Raw genomic sequence first — 21,352 nt, 5'->3', positions numbered from 1 at the left:
TAAATATCAAAAAGCTATGATAAGTAGTTGCTGAGAAAACTGTTACGAAAATTTCCTACTATTGACCATTAATGTTGAAAATTTAACTAAGTCAGCAAACAGGAAGTAGATGAGCGACAGACCTCTGAAATTGGATTCCACAGTATGGGACCATGTGTTGATGCTGTACACTAAATATCAAAAAGCTATGATTAGTAGTTGCTGAGAAAACTGTTACGAAAATTTCCTACTATTGACCATTAATGTTGAAAATTTAACTAAGTCGGCAAACAGAAAGTAGATGAGCAACATACCTGAAATTAAATCCCACAGTATGGGACCATGTGTTGATGCTGTGTACCAAATATTAAAAGGCTGTGATAAGTAGTTGCTGAGAAAACTATTACGAAAGTTTTTCCCCGCCCGCCGCCCAGCATTCACCATACTATAACCCATACTATAACCCGGGTTTGCACCAGTGCAACCCCGCAAAAAATATAGGAATTTCTGTGAAATAATATGGCACTTTTAGGAATTCCTATTCAATTTTTCATTTTTTTAGGAATTTAAGCCAAACTGAAACAAGAGGGCCATGATGGCCCTAGATCTAGATCGCTCACCTGACCCATCAAACTCATCCGAATTATTACCTAGACATGCATTCTGACCAAGTTTCATGACAGGTGAGTCAAAAATGTGACCACTAAAGGTTTTTCCATATTTGGGCTGTATGACCGAGTTTTTCATCCGAGGTGACCCATGTTCGAACTTGACTTAGAAATCATCAAAACAAACTTTCTGACTAATTTACAGGATATTTGGATCAAAACAGTAGCCACTAGAGTGTTAACAATATTTTTCTATTTTTAGCTCCTGTGACCTAGTTTTTCATCCGAGATGACCCTGATGATGTTCGAACTAATCCAAGCAATTACCTAGACAAGCATCCTGACCAAGTATGATGATGATTGAGGCAAAAATGTGACAGCTAGAGTGTTAACAAGGTTTTTCTTTTTTTAGCTCCGGTGACCTAGTTTTTCATCCGAGATGACCCATGTTCGAACTCATTTGAGCTATCACCTAGACAAGCATCCTGACCAAGTTTGATGATGATTGAGGCAAAAATGTGACCGCTAGAGTGTTAACAAGGTTTTTCTATTTTTAGCTCCGGTGACCTAGTTTTTCATCCGAGATGACCCATGTTCGAACTCATTTGAGCTATCACCTAGACGAGCATCCTGACCAAGTTTGATGATGATTGATGCAAAAATGTGACCGCTAGAGTGTTAATAAGGTTTTTCTATTTTTAGCTCCGGTGACTTAGTTTTTCATCCAGGATGACCCTTGTTTGAACTCATCCAAGCTATAACCTAGACAAGCAATCTGACGAAGTTTGATGATGATTGATGCAAAAAATGTGACAGCTAGAGTGTTAACAAGGTTTTTCTATTTTTAGCTCCGGTGACATAGTTTTTTATCCGAGATGACCTATGTTCGAACTCATCCGAGCTATCACCTAGACAAGCATCCTGACTAAGTTTGATGATGATTGAGGCAAAAATGTGACCGCTAGAGAGTGAAAAGGTTTTTCTATTTTTAGCTCCGGTGACCTAATATTTCATCCCAGATGACCCATGTTCGAATCTTATCCGAGCTATCAACTAGATAAGCATCCTGACCAAGTTTGATAACAATTGAGGCAAAAATGCGACCGCTAGAGTGTTAACAACTAAATGTGAAAGGACGACGGACAACGGAGAATCATCGATCCTAAAAGCTCACCCAGAGCATGCTCAGGTGAGCTAAAAATTAGGATTTTTTAGGATTTTTAGGGACGCTGGACAGCCTGTTGTTAACATAAATTTCAAGTTCAAGGGGAAAATTCTGGAAATAGTCACCCTAGAGTTATGGACCTTGTCACACAACATGAGTGTAATTATAAGAAATGTACATTTGAAGTTTGAAGAAGATACCTTAAAAGGAAAGAAGTTTGGACGAAAATTGTACGTTCAAAGTGAAATAAATCTGAAAATATTGGTTCTAGGGTTACGAACCTTGTTGTATAAGATGTGGTTGATGATAAGGGCCATATATTTGAAGTTTTAAATTGTTACCTTAAGAAATGAAAAAGTAATAGTAACAAGAGGACCATAAAGGCCCTGAAATTGCTCACCTGTATATAGGCCCCCGGGCCAAGGCGAATTTTTACCCATAGGCTTTTATTTGAACAAACTTAGTAGACACCAATTTGAAGATGTTTCATGATAAATATCTAAGCTTTAGCTCTTTGGGGTTTTATCAGAAGATTTTTAAAGTTTTTACTACATGTATATACATATAGGGAAGAACAATGACGCCCTCCCCCCCCCTGGGAGGGGCCAAATTTGACCCCAGGGCTATTATATGAACAAACCTGGTAGACACTCACTAGAAAATATTTAATGCTTAATATTATCTTAACTCCAGACACTGACTTGATGATGTCATGGCAACAAGACTTATGCTAGAATTAAATTCTTTGAATTTGTTTTTAAAGTTGACTACAAAAGAAACATTCCTGTGAAGTTTGGATGAAATTGGCTAAGTGCTTAATAAGAAGATGTCGTTTGAAGTAAAAGTTTACAGACGGACGGACGCCAGACGAAAAACGATCATAAAAGCTCACCATGTCACTTTGTGACAGGTGAGCTAATAATATTTTCAGACCGCCTCCGTTGTCGAGGGGTTAGTCTCGATGACTTCTAATCCAGTTACCTCTCTGACGTTGGTTCGATCCCCGGGAGATGCTTTGGTAGTTTAGCGGGGAGGAAGGTAGTCTAGTACTGGTGTAACTCTCCAGGAACAATGGATAGGAAACTACCCGCCTATATGACTGGAATACTGTTGGGAAAAGGCGTAAAATGAAACAAATAAACAAAAAATCAAAGAAAATTCTAAGTTCAAGGGGAGATAAATCTGAAAATATTGGTGCTAGAGTTATGAACCTTGTCATACACGATTCGGTTGATGATAAGAAACATATATTTGAGTAACGAAGTTCAGATCACTTACGAAATAAAGAAGTAAGAGCAAAAAATATTTTACTGCACCAAAACTTTAATCAGAAATCTGGACACGGACGCCGAATCTAGTAGGACAGCTCTCCATAAACTTTGTAAAGTCGAGCTAAGAAAATGCTATATTTATGTTAAAATCACATTAACCCCTCGCTGCCAGAGGGTTATTGTTTTATTGATCACCTATTTGCCAGAAGGTTTTCTAAGAAATTACTATATTATAAATTAATATTATTATTATTTGTTATTAGTATTAAAATGATTATATATGTTTCCAAATATGCTAGTTTAATGATAATTATTGTCGATGGTATAATTTTCTTTATATTTATTATTATTTTTATTATTAATATTGATTTATTAATATTATTATGATTATTATAGAAACGGCTAAAGCCGTCCATATGGCAAATACGCCGAAAATAACAGCGACGGCTTAAGCCGTCCCTATGGCAGTGAAAGGGTTAAAAGCCATGCATTATCAAATAATGGAGTGTAAAACTGATTTGATAAAAAAAAAAAATAGGGTATTTGATGTAAAGTCATAATTTATATTAGGCTTTCTGGTTTTTCAAAAATTTTTCACTTTTGGTAAATACTATTGTCACATGTGACTGTTACCACCTTGTGATCTATTGTTAAACACCTATTACTTGTCACTAAATACTAGCCTGGGTTCCAGTCTGTCAATTTTTTTTATGTGCTTCTGTTCGGCAAATCGACAGCCTGGGGAAATACAATTTTCAATCGAAGCGCCACCTAGTTTACACCCCGAAAATTGCGGGTGTTATAAAAGAACGATAACTCATGCAACAACAAACTAGTTTCTAAAAATAGAAACGGAATTTCCACGAAGTGATCCGAAGCTCAACGAACAGTTACGGAGCCTCGCTTTCAAAACACCATTTCCGATTAAAAACTAACACTCGTTGACAAAGGTTATTGCATGATAAGTGAATTTGATCAACAGGTGTGATTAGTTAAAGTAGATAAAGTGTGTGAGCATCAGATAATTTTGCTGGACTCAATTTATAATGATAAATGGCGTCAAATTTTCAACATTTATTATCTTCGCCTCGATTTCGATTTAGTCATGTAATTTGTTGGTCACGTGCTAATCGGTTTATCAATAGGATTATCATTAGTCAATAATTACATGGGAAACCCCGCAGGTTTCCCCACGCGTTGATACTATCAAAACTAGAAATGTTGCGTTATCTATGACGATCGAGTATGAAATAGCGCGTAAGTTATGAATAAGCAAAAAAAATATCAACGCCTGAATCTCAGGCTAACTAAATACATGTATAACACAGTCTTCGTTAGGAAGAAAATTGTGGCCTCGAACAAATTTTAATAGTTTTCATAATAAGTTTGCCCAAACGAGTGACTTGTACATGTATATAAATTTGTAAATGAAATACACAATATTTTGTGCATAAACGATAAAATTGTTTGGTATTTCTTATAAATATAAAAGACACTTACCTATTCCAAACAATGTTGTAACAACTGTGTGTATCTGTTGATCTCTTGCTGCCAACAATACATTTTTATATGCCCTTTCCAGATCAGCTTGTCTTTCATCTTGTGGTTTACGTCTAGCTTCATATGGATATACAACAAGAAGTACTGCTGGATAACCACAACTGTATCCACCATTTACTATAACATCTCCTGTCTTGGTACCTTTACTTGCTTTTCTTTCAAAGTCACCATTGAAACTAGGTAAGTAAGACTTTGGTATTTTGTTGAGAATTGCTTGTCCAATAGCACCAAATTTCCCTTTTTCATTTACTGATACAACTATTCCATTAGCTTTCACAGAAAATATGTCTTGCACACAGTAAATATTTAGCTTTTCTGACTCAATGAAACAAAAAGCATTACGTTTCCAACCTTCTTCATATGCAAGTGGCTCTGGTAACTTTTGTGAACTTTTGCTAACTGCTGTTTTAAGGCTAGTAGCTCCAAAGCTTTCTGTTGTTTTAAGACTGGTAGCTCTAAAACTTTCTGAATCTGCTCCTCTAGTAATCTCCACTGATGCTCCTTCTCTCTGTTTAGCTTGGAAAGCCTCCTGAATTCTTTTAACAGTTTCAGGCTTTATGTCGATGAAGTGTATTTCAGAGAGTGTATTAGGTTTACCAACAGCTTTCTTGCAATATGAAATAGTGGCTCTTGCATACTGTTCAACACATATCTCCATAGGTACACCAAATAAGTCTAAAAACAAAATTTAAAATCAAGCAATTATCATAGTATTGCAAGCAATCCTTAAGTCCCCTACCGGTAAGAACCCCTTGCAACATTCTGAAGGGCCATTGGCCATTCACTAATGCTTCATTATTTTTCTCAATTTTAAGTAAATTTGTTGGACAAGTTCTTTAATAGTAATCAAAGGAAATAGTTTTTATGAACAGACAGACAGACGGACTGAAGGACACCCTTAAGTTAATATTTGAAACATCCCTGTTACCAAAATATGACATAACTTAAAGCAAAATTCTTAAACAGGAGATAACTCTTGAAATAATAATGCAATTTCATAAAAATTGTCAGCTTTTTTGACTAATCACAAATACTGTTATATTTGCCATATTTTAAGCCTATTTGTTGCCATAACTAACATATTTTTCAAAATAGGAAGAAAAGATAGAGACATGCATAATATCCAGACTGCCATCTACCCATATGTCAACTTTCATAAAAATATTTTAAGTACATTTTGAGTTATCACCGGATCCAGTTTGTGTAAAATTTGCCATATTTTCAGTCTATTTGTTGCCATAGCAACCAGAATTTTCAATATAGGAAGAAAAGAAAAAGACATGCATAATCTCCATACTGCCATCTACCCATATTTTAAGTTTCATAAAAATATTTCCAGTACTTATTGCGTTATCACTGGATCCACTGGAACATAGGAAGAAATTTATGTGTTTAATTTACATAAAGAATTCTCCTGACCCCCGATTTCAAAAAGTGATGACAAAGGCTCACCAAGTCACTTTGTGACAGGTGATCTAAAACGACAAAGGAGGTCACAAGAAAATAGGTCAATTGTCATTATCTTTTTAGCTGATATCAAAGTTTAATTTCGCACCTAGAACTGTCTACATGGAAATTCAATAGCTGTACATCAATTGACAAGACAGTAGGTCACTTGCCCATTTCTAGGTCAGCTGATATCAAAGTTCAATTTTACATCTCAAACTATGCATATGGTCTAAAAAGAAGGTCTACTGTGTTCCCTTGGGTAGGACAAAATTTTGACCTCAAAGCTTTAATCTAAGCAATCATGATACAGGTCCACCAGACAATGTTTCATTAAGATTTTTTATAAATTTTTTTGTTTGTTTGTGTTTAATTTACATAAAGAATACTCATGACCCCCAATTTCACCAATTTAGCATACCTGAACTTATAGCAGGAAAAGCAATACTTCTCAATTCCATGCCTTCAGCAATGGTAAAACAGTTGTAAATGGCATTAAAGAGATCATCTTTACATCTTTGAACATCATCACGAGAGTGTCTTCCATAATCATACCAATTAGGACCGACTGTATTAATCACACATTTATAATGGAGATTTCCAGCAGTTGTTGCAATAGCATGACCAACTGGAATGTCACCATGCTGAGCAATATAATCATCCCCTTCCTTTGTTAGGCTATATCCTGCTGTTCTTGCTATCACAGCGGCTACACCTGCACCATGTGATAGGTGTTTGTTTGCTGCATTTACAATACAATCAACAGTGAGGTTTAAAATATCCCCTCTATACACTTTTACCAGTGTGTTGCCAAATTTATAGCATTGCTCTTTATCACTATGATAAGCACTTGTTTTCCTAAAAGAATGTTCAAATCTGATGTCTGATTTTATTTCATCCGAAGCAGTATCATTATTGCTTTGAGTATTAACTGCTCCTCTGTTTTTACGTCGATTTTGTCCTGTATGTTTTATTTGGCCAGATGTGATATTAAAATGGTGCTTAACCTTCATGACCTTATCATATGTATCATCATAAGCATATACTTTATTTTTGTCTTGATTCCAAACACAACATTCATATCCCAATGATTCCTCAACTCTTTTACAGAAGCCAGGCACATCTGGCTTCATTACTCTCTCTGAATCTATCAAAATTTCTGAAATTTCTTTATTCATCATTTCTTGTATACTTATTGTCAGTTTGTGTACCTCACTTTTAGCAACATCACTGTCATGAGCTGGTATTACAATCTTTGAATTTTCAAATTTAACAGGTCTACATTTTTTCTCAAAAGAAATTATGTCCTTTTTACATATTTCCCTTACAATATTCCAAACATCTTCAGTAGCTTCCATTTCAATGTTGTTGTCGATTGCAACCAGTTCATTGTCATTTATACCTTCCTGTGTATTATCCTCTTCATCATATTTTGCGAGTATTGTCTTTGCATACTTGAGTTGATAAGTTGTCAATGTTTCAATTTTTCCAGAGACTTCATCAACATTTACATGAATTTTCTTCAGTTCATCCTTGTCTTCTGGTTGTAAATCTTTAGCCTTTGGAAAAATCAATAAAACATGTGTGTAAGACTAGAAAAAGAAACTAATTACAATGACTCCGGAAATATCTATTTTAAGATTATATTCAGAAACACATTTTAGAAGTAAGTTATTTTGCTTTTGGCCTGGTTTTTTGGTTTTTATTCAAGCCAAAGTATTAAAAGGATGGTATGGTCAGAGAGTCAGTAATTACTATATTTATTATGCTTCCCTTTTGGGCATAAGCAGATGCCTCAGCTAGAGTAAATAATTGCACAACAAAAATAGTCCATGCTGTGTTTCCTAACAGTTAAACCTGAAGTCAAGTCATATGCACAAGAGAACAATGTTCATATAATTAAAAAAGAGGGACATGATGGCTCTGAAATTGTTCACATTAATATAACAAGAGCTGTCCGTAAGACAGCGCGCTCGACTTTTTTATTGCTTGCCAATAAAAAAAGTTTTTGCAGTAAAAGGCAATACAAGAATCTCTGTATTTTTAAAGTGAACAATGGCCATGAGCATTAAGATATTTAGTGAAGAATTATTTTACTGAATTGTGTGATACCCTTGAACACTGCAGCAAAGTTTGAAATGTTTAAGTCAAAAGAGGGCTGGTAAGAAAGAAAAAAAAACTGAGTTGAGCCTTAAATAAATTTAATAGTATTAAACCCACTTTGAGAGAATAAGGTATTTTTACGTCACTCAGAACACCTTGGTAAATGACATAGGAATGAATTTTTTTAGATTTTTTAAGTTTTTTAGTGCTTGCCTATAATACAAAACATTGACAGTTAAGGGCCATAATTCAAATAAAATCTTTGACAGAATTACCTTCTCCTGGACATGTTTGGGAATCATGATTGTAAACAAGTATTCCAACTTTCAAATTAATATCTCAAACAGTTCAGTCAAAAAGTGGACTGGTACTAAAAACTTAACCAAGATTCTAAGTCGATAAAAGGCCTTAATTTTTAAAACAAATCCTTGACAGAGTTACCTTCTCTTGCGTACAGATGGGGGTAATGATGTGAAATAGCATTAAAAGTTTCAAAGCAATATCTCAAAGGGTTAAGGCAATAAGTGGATTTTACCCATATTCAATGTATTTTCTAAGTCAAAAAGGGGCATAATTCTGTCAAAAACCTTGACAGAGTTATGTCCTCTTGTCTGTTGATGAAGGTCGTGATGGTAAACAAGTATGGTCAGTTTCAAAGCAATACCTCCAATGGTTTTGAAATAAAGTGAGGTGGTACAAAAAACTTAACCAAGCTCAATACACTTTCTAAGTCAAAAAAGGGCCATAATTCTGTCAAAAACCTTGACAGAGTTATGTACTCTTGTCTGTAGATGGAGGTTATGATGGTGAACAAGTATGGTAAGTTTCAAAGCCATACTTGTAATACTTCTGAAATAAAGTGGGGTGGTACGAAAAACTTAACCAAGGTGTGACGCCAACGCCGATGCCGACGCCGACGCCGGGGCGAGTAGGATAGCTCCCCTTTTCATAGAAAAGTCGAGCTAAAAACTCTCCATGACAGGGAACAAGTCATATTGTTAACTATAAACAAAAGCAGATATAAAATCTAAATTTACAACTCATCAACTCATATCACAAAGTTTATATTTGTATTTGAAAAAGTGCATGTGTATAACCATAACTTGTTGCTATTTCTAAGGGAAAACAACAGTTCCAAAAGATGTGTACATATAGCTAAAATCATTGGGTGGAGCCAATTTTGACTCCATGGCTTTTATTTGAACAAAATTGACAGACCCTTGCTAGATTATGTTCCATGCTAAATAGCTAAGCTCTAACCCATCAATCAGTTTGGTGTATGTTTACACCTGCAAGATTTATGATTATTAATTTATTTGTTATTTTGAATGTAGGTGTGATATTTGGCAGAATCTATTCAGATCCGAGAGGTTAATTTCGGAGTTAAATAAGAACAAAAATTGAAGAAATCATCCAGAATTCGGAGTAGACAGGTTCCGGATCCAAAAGCTTTTTTGCGGTTGAAAATAGAACGAATAAAATGGGGACCGGACACTTTGTTCTGATAAGAAAAAATTTCGGATTAGAATGGTTTGGATTTGAGCAAGGCTCCACTGTATAAGGAAAATCAATGACCCCTGTGACTGGGCCAATTATGACCCAATGGATTTTATTTGAACAACAAAAGATGTTTCATGCCAAATTCTTTGGGTTCTTTAAAAGAAGATTTTTTAAGTTTTTGCTTTTGGTTGCCATTGCACCCAGAGTTCTGCATGGAATTAAATTATTTGAACATTTATTTAAGGTGACCACCAAAGGAATATTTCCGTGAAGTTTAGATGAAATTGGCTTCGCAGTTTATGAGGAGATGTCTTTCAAAGTAAAAGTTAAATGACGCTTGGATGGGCACTGGATGATTTGTGATAAAAAAAGCTCACCTTGTCACTTTGTGACAGGTGAGCTAAAAACATCTAAGAATAATCTTGTATAAAAACTTCCTATTGATCATTTATTTAGAATTCATTGAAATAAAAATCATTTTCAAAGAACTCGGAAATATTTACAGGGTTGTAATGCTTCAGTAAAATCAGAACAATCAAACACATCCATGATGTCAGAATTCATTTTATACTACATGTATATTATACTTGAATATCGTTCATTCCAACTATTCACCATGGACATATCCAGAACATCTAATCTAAACTAAGATTAATACCTTCTTTCCATCATATCCCTTGAATGTCAACTCTGACTTTGACATATTTTCGAACTTTTCAGCATCTGTATCAAAGAAGAAGAGGACAAACTTTATGTTAAATCACTTAAAACAAATTTAAAGTCAATCAAAATCACTGTACTTTTTTTAAGTATCTTCATAACAAAAAGACCATGATGGTATTTTGTTCAAAAGCGACTAGAGCTATCACTAAATGTGATTAATACCCCCGCATTAGACTGCTTCGGAAATGAGTAAGTTACTAGTAACAGAATACCTTGTAAAAGAATTGAAATAGAGTTATGGTTATGGGCAAATAAAGATAGTTGTGGTTCTTGTATGTAAAGTAATCATTTGAATTCAATGCAACTTCACACAATGGTCAAGCGCAGTGAGATGAAGTACAATGCACAAGAACCTAACTTTATTTGACTTATTACATAGTCATTGCCCTTTGTTACTTTTTTTTTGTCCAGTGCATAACTTGAAAACTAGTAGATGTAATTCAATGCAACTTCATACAATGTTTAAACGTAGTGTGAGAAAGTGCAGTGTACAATAACCATAATTCCATCTTCAGTATTTGCAGAGTTATTGCCCTTTGTTCCTTTTCCTTGTGCAGTGCATAACTTAAAAACTAATGTTTGGAATTCAATGCAACTTCATACAATGGTCAAGCGCAATGAGAGGAAGTGCAGTGCTCAAGAACTGCAACTTAATCTGGACTTATTACAGAGTAATTCAATGAAACTTCATCAATGGTCAACCACAGTGAAAGAAATTTTGTAAAGTAAACACCTTAAGAAATAAAAACCTTATAGTGAAAAGGCTGAAAAATTTAAATCAGAAATCTTGAAATTCAGGCTATTTGTTGCCATGGCAATCAGAATTTTCAACATAGGAAGAAAAGAAAAAGATGTGCATAATCTCCAGACTGCCATCTACCCATATGTCAAGTTTCATAAAAATATTTTCAGTACTTTTTTGAGTTATCACTGGATCCAGTTTATGTGTTAAATTTGCCATATTTTTCAGACTATTTAATGCCATAGCAACCAGAATTTTCAACATAGGAAGAACAGAAAAAGACGTGCATAATCTCCATACTGCCATCTATCCATATATCAAGTTTCATAGAAATATTTCCAGTACTTTTTGCGTTATTGCGGGATCCAGTTTTGTGGACGGACGGACTGACGGACGGACAGACAGACAGAGGGTAAACCTAAAGTCCCCTCCGGTTAAACCGTTAGGGGACTAATAACTATGTAATAAGTCTGAATAGAGTTATGGTTTCGAGCACTGCACTTTATTTCACTGTGCTTGACCATTGTATGACGTTGCATTGAATTTCAACCATTAATTTAATATAAGTGATCATCCTATGAGGTCTGACAGTTGTAAAACTGTTAACAATATTAAGGTCATTTGATGTTGACCTTTGACCTTGTGACCCAATATATTTATGGATATTTTATTCAATATAGGCAATCATCCTATGAAATTTGAACACTGTTAGCCAAATGGAACTTTTGTTACGCACCAGAAACCACAATTTTCAGTGTTAATGTCATTGTGACCCTGACCTTTGACCTTATGACCTTAAAATCAATAGGGGTCATGTATTGGACAATGCTGTTCATCCTATGTAATTTTACAGCTGTAGGTTGATTAAAGTGTATAAAGCTATATATCGGATGCATAAACTATTGTTTGGAATTTAAAAAAAATACTTTCAAAACATTTGAATGAAATAAAAATGGCAATAAATTGCTTAAATGCAAATGGCGCATGCATAAAGTCATAGCTAAACGGATAAAACCTTACTTAAAATAGCAAAATAATATTTTGTTTCAGAACATTTTATTCTGTTTACATACATTTTTCATGTGTATTAAATAACAGAGACATTCTATGTTAAAACTTTTTAGGGAATCAACCATATATGATAATGGAACCAATATAACTTTACTGTTGATATTTTTTTTAAAAATATTTCATAAAATATAGATTTATACCCTTTAATACTTAAACCATTAAGCCAAAATGGATTTAGTTTTAAGGTATAGTGACCTTGACCTTTGACCTTGTGACCCAAAAATTAATAGGTGTCTTCTAATTAATATTGACACTCATCCTATGAAGTTTGAATACTGAGGGCCAAATGGAACTTAAGTTATGCTCAAGAAACCATAACTTTCAGTGTAAAGATTGTTTTTACCCTGATCCTGACCTTTGACATAATGACCCTAAAATCAAAAGGGGTCATGTATTATACATGGCTGTTCATCCTATAAAATTATACAGCTGTAGGTTGATTAATACTTTAGTTATTGAGGGGAAACTGTTTTCAGTTTTAAGGTAAAAGTTACCTTGACCTTTGTCCTTGTGACCCAAACATCAATAGGGGTATTCTACTCAATATGGACAATCATCATGAAGTTTGAATATTGTGGGCCAGATGGAACTTAAGTTATGCTCTGGAAACCAAATTGCTAACAGAAGGACGGCTGGCTGTCCAGTCGAAATGGAATAAGGGGCCATTTCTATTGTTATTTTCTATTGTTAACAGAGGGCCAATGGCCCCTAACTCTATTGTTATGGAATTAACTCTATTGTTCTCTTTTGTTCTGTTTACAGTTACATGGCCCTCTAACCCTATTCGGTAGTGCAGACAGACAGATGGACCGACGCCAGGGGGTATAATATAATATGTCTGAAATTCTTTCAGGAATATAACAACGGGCAACTAGACCTATGATGGTGATTCCTACCCCCACAAGCAACTTTGACTTTTTGAAAAAGAAGAGGTTTGAAGAAAAATTTGAACTCAACCTATAGAAAATGAAGTACCAACTGTGTACAAAGAATTATCTCAATTGATTGCATTCCAAACCTGGGTCTTCATACAAGCTTCCTATACACCAAGTTTGATTACAAAATTTAATTCCTAACTCTAGTTTTTGTCCTTATTCTAACATTTTTCTGTTTTAAGTATTAGTGACCTTGACCCCTGGGGGTCAAAATACAATTCCAGACAGAGTCTTCATAATAAAAAACTTGCTATACATTAAGTTTGATTATAAAATCATATTCCTGACTGGAAACCTTTTTTCTATTTAAGTAACAGACACATTGACCTTAACCCAAAGGAGTCCAAATGCAATACCAACCGCGGTCTTCATATAGGCTTGCTATAAACAAAGTTTTATTACAATATCATTCCTAACTCTAGTTATTGTCCAGAAACAATTTTTCTATTTTTAGTAACAGTGACCTTGACCCCAGGGAGTCCAAATGCAATACCAGCTGGGGTTTTCATATAATCTTGCTATACATTAACTTTGATTACAATATGTCATTTCTAACTCAAGTCATTGTCCCGAAACATTTTTTTTTAAATTTTTAGTAGCACAGAGGAAGGTAGTGTAGTACTGGTGTAATGCTCCAGGAACAATGGTTTGGAAACTTCCCACCTTATGATATGACTGAAATACTGTTTAGAAAAGGGTAAAATGAAATAAACAAGCTGTGACCTTGACCCCAGGGGGTCCAAATGCAATACAAGCCGTGGTCTTCATATAAGCTTGCTTTACACAAAATTTGATTACAAAACCGCATTCCTCCCTCTAGTTATTGTCCGGAAACTGTTTTTCTATATTCAGTAATGGTGACCTTGACCTGAGGGGATCCAAATGCAATACCAACTGGGGTCTTCATATAAGCTTGCTATACATTAACTTTGATTACAATATCTCATTCCTAACTCTAGTTATTGTCAAAAAAACATTTTTTTATTTTTAGTAACAGTGACCTTGACCCTAGGGGGTCTAAATGCAATACCTACCAGGGTCTCCACATAAGGTTGCTTTATACCAAGTTTGATTACAATACCTCATTCCAAACTCTAGTTATTGTCTGGAAACCATGATGAACATCAACCGATGGACTGAATTACCAACCAACAAGCTGACTTCTATATACCCCCTTCCCCCTTTGAACGTTGTTTGTGAGGGTATAATAACTCTACAATGAGTCAAGAAAGAGTTATGGTTACTGTGTACTGCACTCCCTCTCAATATACTTGACCATTGTAAGAACTTGTATTATATCCAACCAGTACTTTTCAAGTTATGCACAGGACAAGAAAAAAGTATCAAAGGACAATAACTCTGTTGTAAGTTAAGATGGATTTATGGTTATTGTGCACTGCACTTACTCTCAATATGCTTGGCAATTGTATGAAGTTGTATTGAATTCCAACAAGTAGTTTTCAAGCTATGCTCTGGACAAGAAAAAAACAATGGAAAAGTAACTAAGGCCAAAAACTCTATAATCACTCTTGATAGACTTATGGTTCTTGTGTTTTGTTTAAAATATACATTTAACACTCTAAAATGAAAAACTTTAGGGCCCATTGTCTAAAAATTGTCTAACACACACAATTAAATTTAATATAAATTTAATTTAAAACATTAAGAATTAAACAAAGAGGGCCATAGTGACCTTTGATTTATCACTTGATATTAATTCCTATAAATAGTCATTATTTCTAAATAAATGGGCCATTTTATGACATATTTATTTTCTCAAACAACATGAAGTATTTAACTTTTATAGATATCTACTGTGAAACATTTCAATTATCTTTAGCCTCAGCATTGAGGACATACTAAATAACTTTTATAAGCATTAAAGATTCTTTACTCTGGGAATTTAAGATACTATATTTTGTCCTATATTTTGGGAATCAAGTATTAAGCGTAGAGAATCTAGGAATTTCCCAAAGACTATGCGAAAAGTTTCATATATTTCAGCTCATAGCTTCTTAAGTTATTGACAAAGATAAGGAATTTACACAAAGTGTAACAAAGTGTTACTGTGACCTCAATTAACACAAGAGCGGGTTGAACCAGGTGATGCTCCCTGAATAGGTTTTGACACAGGAAAGTATACCTCTTTTAGTGTTAAAGTAATGTCATGGAAAAAATTCAAAATGTAAAAAGAAAACAAAGGGCCATAACTTCAAGTAAGGCAAAGCAGAGTTATGGTTCTTTGACATTGCACATCTACCCAATGAGATCATCTATCTACCTACAAAGTGTCTGTTGAACAAATGGACAAATTTTGAAAGCCATATGTCAATGGATTTTGAAAATATTTGAGGTGTTACAAAAATCTTTTAACATTTAGTGGGTATGCCGACGCAGACACCGACGTCGCTGCTCAGGTGACTAGGATAGCTCTACTTATTCCTATCAAATAGTCGAGCTAAATATGATTAACAGGCAAAAATACCTTTTTTATTCATAGCCAAAAGCTCAGCCAAAAAAAATCAAGCAGAATTTAAAACCCATGTCACATGTATAAGTACTTGAGCTTCTATAAAATTTCATTCAAATTGCATAAGTGGTATAACAGAAGTAGTATCGGCAAACTTTAGAAATTATTTAAGGGCAATAACTTTGACAAAACTCATTGAACTGGCAAATGCCTATGATAACAAGAATTTGTAACAGAGTTACCAACGTCCCCCGCCTCGGGAAGTTTTATATGAAGCATAAGATTGTGCTATTTCAAAAGATTGAGGTATGGATCTCAGGACATTCAGTCCAAAATTATGACCAATGCTAGTTCTGCAAATGTAACAATAAATCGATTGAAAAAATAAAATGAAACACGGAATTTAAAAATCTATATCATGTAAAGCTTTGACCTCTAAGTGTGACCTTGACCTTGGAGGTAGGGGAGCAGGTGTTGTGCATGACATAACATCTTATTATTGAGACTATTTGTGCCAAGTATTTTCAAAATCCCTTGAACTATGAAGAAGTTATAGATTGGACACAAAATATACCAAATAACAGACTATGTTAATTTTGACCTCTAAGTGTGACCTTGACCTTGGAGGTAGGCACATAGATGTAACGCATGACAAATCGTCTTATTATTGTGACTATTTGTGCCAAGTATTTTCAAAATCCCTTGAACTATGAAGAAGTTCTAGATTCGACACAAAATATACCCTATAACAGACTATGTTAATTTTGACCTCTAAGTGTGACTTTGACCTTGGAGGTAGGGATGCAGGTATTGCGCATTACACATCCTCTTATTATAGTGACTTAATTAAAATTTGTGCGAAGTATTTTCAAAATCCTTTGATCTATGAATAGTTATGGACCGGACACAAAATATACCCTGTAACAGACTATGTAAGTATTTGACCTCCAAGTGTGACCTTGACCTTGGAGGTAGGTGACCGTTTTTTGCGCAGGACACATCATCTGATTATTGTGAACAATTATGGCAAGTATTTACAAAATTCCTTCATAGATAAGAAAGCTATGGACCGGACAGGACATATACCCTCAAATAAACAATGTTGACCTTAAATAAGCAAGTACAACCTTGACCCTGGAGGTATGCATCTGGTTGTTGCGCATGACACATCGTCTTATTATAACAAACATTTGTGCCAAGTTATTTAAAATTCCTTTTAATAAATGACAAAGTTATGGATCGGACACAAAATATACCCTGTAACAGACTATGTTAATATTTGACCTCCAAGTGTGACCTTGACCTTGAAGGAAGGCAACTGGTTTTTGCGCATGACACATCGTCGGATTATTGTGAACAATTATGGCAAGTATTTACAAAATCCCTTCATATATCAGAAAGTTATGGACCGGACACGACATATACCCTCAAATAGACAATGTTAACCTTGAATGAGCAAGTAGGACCTTGACCCTGAAGGTACGGATCTGGTTGTTGCACATGACACATCGTCTTATTATAACAAACATTTGTGCCATGTAATTTCAAACTCCTTTGATAAATGACAAAGTTATGGACCGGACACGAAATATACCCTGTAACAGACTATGTTAATATTTGACCTCCAAGTGTGACTTTGACCTTGAAAGTAGGTAACTGGTTTTTGCGCATGACACATCGTCTGATCATTGTGAACAATTATGGCAAGTATTTACAAAATCCCTTCATAGATAAGAAAGTTATGGACCGGACACAACATATACCCTCAAATAGACAATGTTGACCTTGAATGAGCAAGTGCGACCTTGACCCTGGAGGTAGGGGTCTGGTTGTTGCGCATGACACATTGTCTTATTATAACAAACATTTGTGCCAAGTTATTTCAAATTCCTTTCATAAATGACAAAGTTATGGACCGGACACGAAAGTGTGACGGACGGACGGACAGACGGACGGAGCCTATTTCTATATCCCCCTTTTTTCTTCGAAAAGGCGGGGGACAATTATGGAAAACTAGACTTGGCACTGATCAGTCATGTAAAGTTTGGATGAAATTGCACAAGTTGTTCCAGTGATCTTTTGTCCAAGTATAAATCAAATTTGTACATTAAAATTTATATAAAATAACAATAAAATAATGACAATTAAAGAATAAATCAGATCCATAATTTATGAACATTATGTGGCAAAATAAACTAGAACTGCCACTGTGATGGCATGAATACCCCTGCATACCACTTTGTCAGTGGCCATTTAAAGCTGAAGGACAACCTCCCTGCCAAATCTGAGGTTACTAAGCCAGTGAATTGCTAAGTTATTCTAATTATTTATATCCCCGGTCACATATTCACGGAATACTCCAATGGAAGAGCTGCATTGTCCGTAGCTAACCGTACTTGTCAGTATCTCTCCGTACTGTAACCGTAATCAAACATAGGTGTCCTTGTATGTCCGTAGCGATCCTTGACAATTTTTGAAAATGCACAAAAATTTGCTGCGGAAATATCAACCGCAGCGTATCCCTGTTAGTCCGTATCAAACCGTACAGATACCTACTGGTCCATACGAAAACCGTACTAGTCCGTACTGATTCGTAGTCCACCAACTTGCCAAGGCTTTCCACGGTTTGGTACGGAGAACTACGTATTTGTATGGTTACCCTACGTATAAGCTACGGTTTTAATATGGATTAATACGGCATTGTCACAGAAAATTACGATCATTATACGTTGTACTACGAAGAGGCAGGGATTAGCACGGTCTTATATGGTTTATTGCATTGCAACACGAAACGTTACGGATTGGTACGGTCCAACACTGTAATTAGTACGGATGAATTAAGTATCATGTACTTTTTCAAGGGTATGAATACTACCTTCTTGTTAAAAACAGACATATTTGTGGGAACATTCAATAAATGATAATTGCCATTAAAAAATACTGGCTGCTTTAACTTTATATTGAAATGGCTCAGAATGCGGAGGCTGAGTGGTCGAGCTGCTTGATGACATGCATAGAGGTAACAAGAGGGCCCTGAGGTCGCTCACCTGTATATAGGCCCGGAGCGGGGCCAGTTTAAACCCCAGGTCTATTATTTGAACAAACTTGGAAGACACCCAATAGAAGATGTTTCATGATGTTAAGTTTTTACTACACACATATAATGGAAAAACAATGACCTACCCCCCCCCCCCCCCCCCCCCCCCCCCGCAGGGCCAATTTTAACCCAAGATCTTTTATTTGAACAAACTTGGTAGACACCCATAAGAAGATGCTTCATGCTTAACATCTAAACATTAGCTCATTGGGTTTTTTAAAAGAAGATTTTTTAAGTTTTTACTATACACATATAGTTAAAAACAATGACAACCCTGGGGCGGGCCAGTTTTGACCCAAGGGCTTTTATTTGAACAAACTTTGTAGACACTCATTAGAAGATGTTTCATGCTTAATATCTAAACTCTAGCTATTTGTTTTTTTTTCAAAGAAGATTTTTTAAGTATTTGCTATACACATATAAGGATAATCAATGACCCCCCGGGGCGGGACCAATTTTGACCCAGGGCTTTTATTTGAACAAACTTGGTAGACATCCATTAGAACATGTTTCATGCTAAATATCTTAGCTCTAGCTCTTTGAGTTCTTTAAAAGAAGATTTTTTAAGTTTTTACTATATGCATATAGGGAAAATCAATGACCCCCTGGGGCGGGGCCAATTTTGACCCCAGGGCTTTTATTTGAACAAACTTGGTAGACACTCATTAGAAGATGTTTCATGCTAAATATCTTAGCTCTAGCTCTTTGGATTCTTTAAAAGAAGATTTTTTAAGTTTTTACTATATGCATATAGGGAAAATCAATGACCCCCTGGGGCGGGGCCAATTTTGACCCCAGGGCTTTTATTTGAACAAACTTGGTAGACACTCATTAGAAGATGTTTCATGCTAAATATCTTAGCTCTAGCTCTTTGGATTCTTTAAAAGAAGATTTTTTAAGTTTTGACTATATGCATATAGTGAAAATCAATGACCCCCTGGGGCAGGGCCAATTTTGACCCCATGGCTTTTATTTGAACACACTTGGTAGACACTCACTTGAAGATGTTTCATGCCAAATATCTAAGCTATAGCTCTTTAGGTTTTTTAAAAGATGATATTTAAAGTTTTTCTTTCCGTTGCATGATGATGGCAACCAGAGTTCAGCATGGAATTAAATTCTTTGAACAATTTTTAAAGATGACCACCAAAGGAACATTCCTGTGAAGTTTGGATGAAATTGGCCTAGTGGTTTATGAGGAGATGTCATTTAAAGTAAAAGTTTACGGACGGACGCCGGACGAAAAGCGATCACAAAAGCTCAACTTGTCACTTTGTGACAGGTGAGCTAAAAATGTATTAATATCGTACTACAATTCATTAGTAATAGAATGACATTTAATGTGACATATTTTAAGTATCTCATAAGCCTCGGATGCTGACACTTGAGTGATAATAAGATTAATTTACAACACCGTGGGTAAGCAACTTTGGTCATGTGACCACAAAAGTCAACGTACACGGCCAAAATAGCTCAGCTGAGGTAAGTTTTTTAGTGATTATTTTTCTGTCCAGCCGATTTAAATTATGCTACATAGCCTACCGAACTCGGCAGTTACGATGCTTTCTAAAAATGTATTTTATCAGAATGTAAAATGTATTTTATCAGAACATTCAAACAATATTTGCAAATTGTCGATGACAACGTACACACTATTAAGTAAAAGTGTTGATGAAAACTAAATAAACCATATGCATGTCAGTTCTAAGTAAAATTTCAGGTCTTAAAATATATAACAGAATGTTTTAATGATAACAGAACTGGTTTCCTGCTGTCATGTCATTTTTTGTATTTATCTAAAATTTGACCAACTTACAGAAATGTCAACGTACACATACAGTCTAGAAAATGTCAAAGTGCACACTCCCACTTTAGTTTGATAGTGGTCTGAACATGAGGCTGCAACTCCGGAGAAGGTGGCTTTTTCTAACAAAAAGCTAGTTGGCTTTCAATATAGATTGCCCTCTCAAACTACATTAGTATTTTAAAGTTACATATTGATTAAAAATGTAATTTATATTGATAAATATGTAACTTTGTAAAAAAAAGGTTTAATTTCAAATTTACTAATGAGATGTTAGAGGCATTTAATTTTGTATCATCAGCCACTTAACGGAGTTTAATGTATGAATAAAACATTAGATACATAAAAAAATTTAACAATCGAGGATTCGTACATAACCACACCTTTAAGATGCTGGGCATTGTTTATCTTTACTCGCCAAAACACCGAAGCAATTGTGTATATGCAGGTTTCTTTAATCATTTAATCGGCAAAAATTGATTGAATCTATCGCCATATTGTGTAATTGTCAACAAACAGCCACAGTGTATTAGTGTGTCGCCAATTGGTCAATGCCAACTGCCGTAGATACAACACGCCATCTGATTCGTCAATCGCATGAATACATAATGAGAAAGATATACATAGTGAACTTTTGCCTTATGGGGTGTATAAAACTTTGTTGATGTTGACATGTGTTCTTAACTACCGGATTAATGTAAACTGGTTGTAATTGAGAGGTAAACAAATTGTTAACAGACCTAGCAGTGTAAATAAGTATGAAAAATCATTAAAATAATCGGGCGACTTCAAAATCGCTTTGAAGTTTGTTTTAGACGAAGTCGCTGATCTGAAGGCGACTTCTTCCTAGCTCAAGCCCTGCTCCCCTTGCAAAAGTT

General features: G+C 35.1%; 1 protein-coding gene across 1 annotated transcript in view; it reads right to left on the bottom strand.

Annotated features, from left to right (window-relative positions):
* Positions 1-21,352, bottom strand: part of LOC132720172 (uncharacterized) — a 161,449-nt gene that overhangs the window by 25,319 nt on the left and 114,778 nt on the right. The window contains exons 15-17 of the mRNA XM_060704214.1: positions 10,291-10,355; positions 6,451-7,588; positions 4,524-5,258 (exon numbers count right to left, since the gene is read on the bottom strand). Coding sequence (XP_060560197.1) covers positions 4,524-5,258; positions 6,451-7,588; positions 10,291-10,355 — 1,938 coding nt within the window. The remainder of the gene's footprint in view (positions 1-4,523; positions 5,259-6,450; positions 7,589-10,290; positions 10,356-21,352) is intronic.

The sequence above is a fragment of the Ruditapes philippinarum genome, unplaced genomic scaffold (assembly GCF_026571515.1).
Source record: "Ruditapes philippinarum isolate M1 unplaced genomic scaffold, ASM2657151v2 ctg784_1_1_1_1, whole genome shotgun sequence".
NCBI classification, from domain to species: Eukaryota; Metazoa; Mollusca; class Bivalvia; order Venerida; family Veneridae; genus Ruditapes; species Ruditapes philippinarum.
The sequence above is the reverse complement of the archived record's forward strand: the minus strand, read 5'-3'. Positions and strand labels throughout refer to the sequence as shown.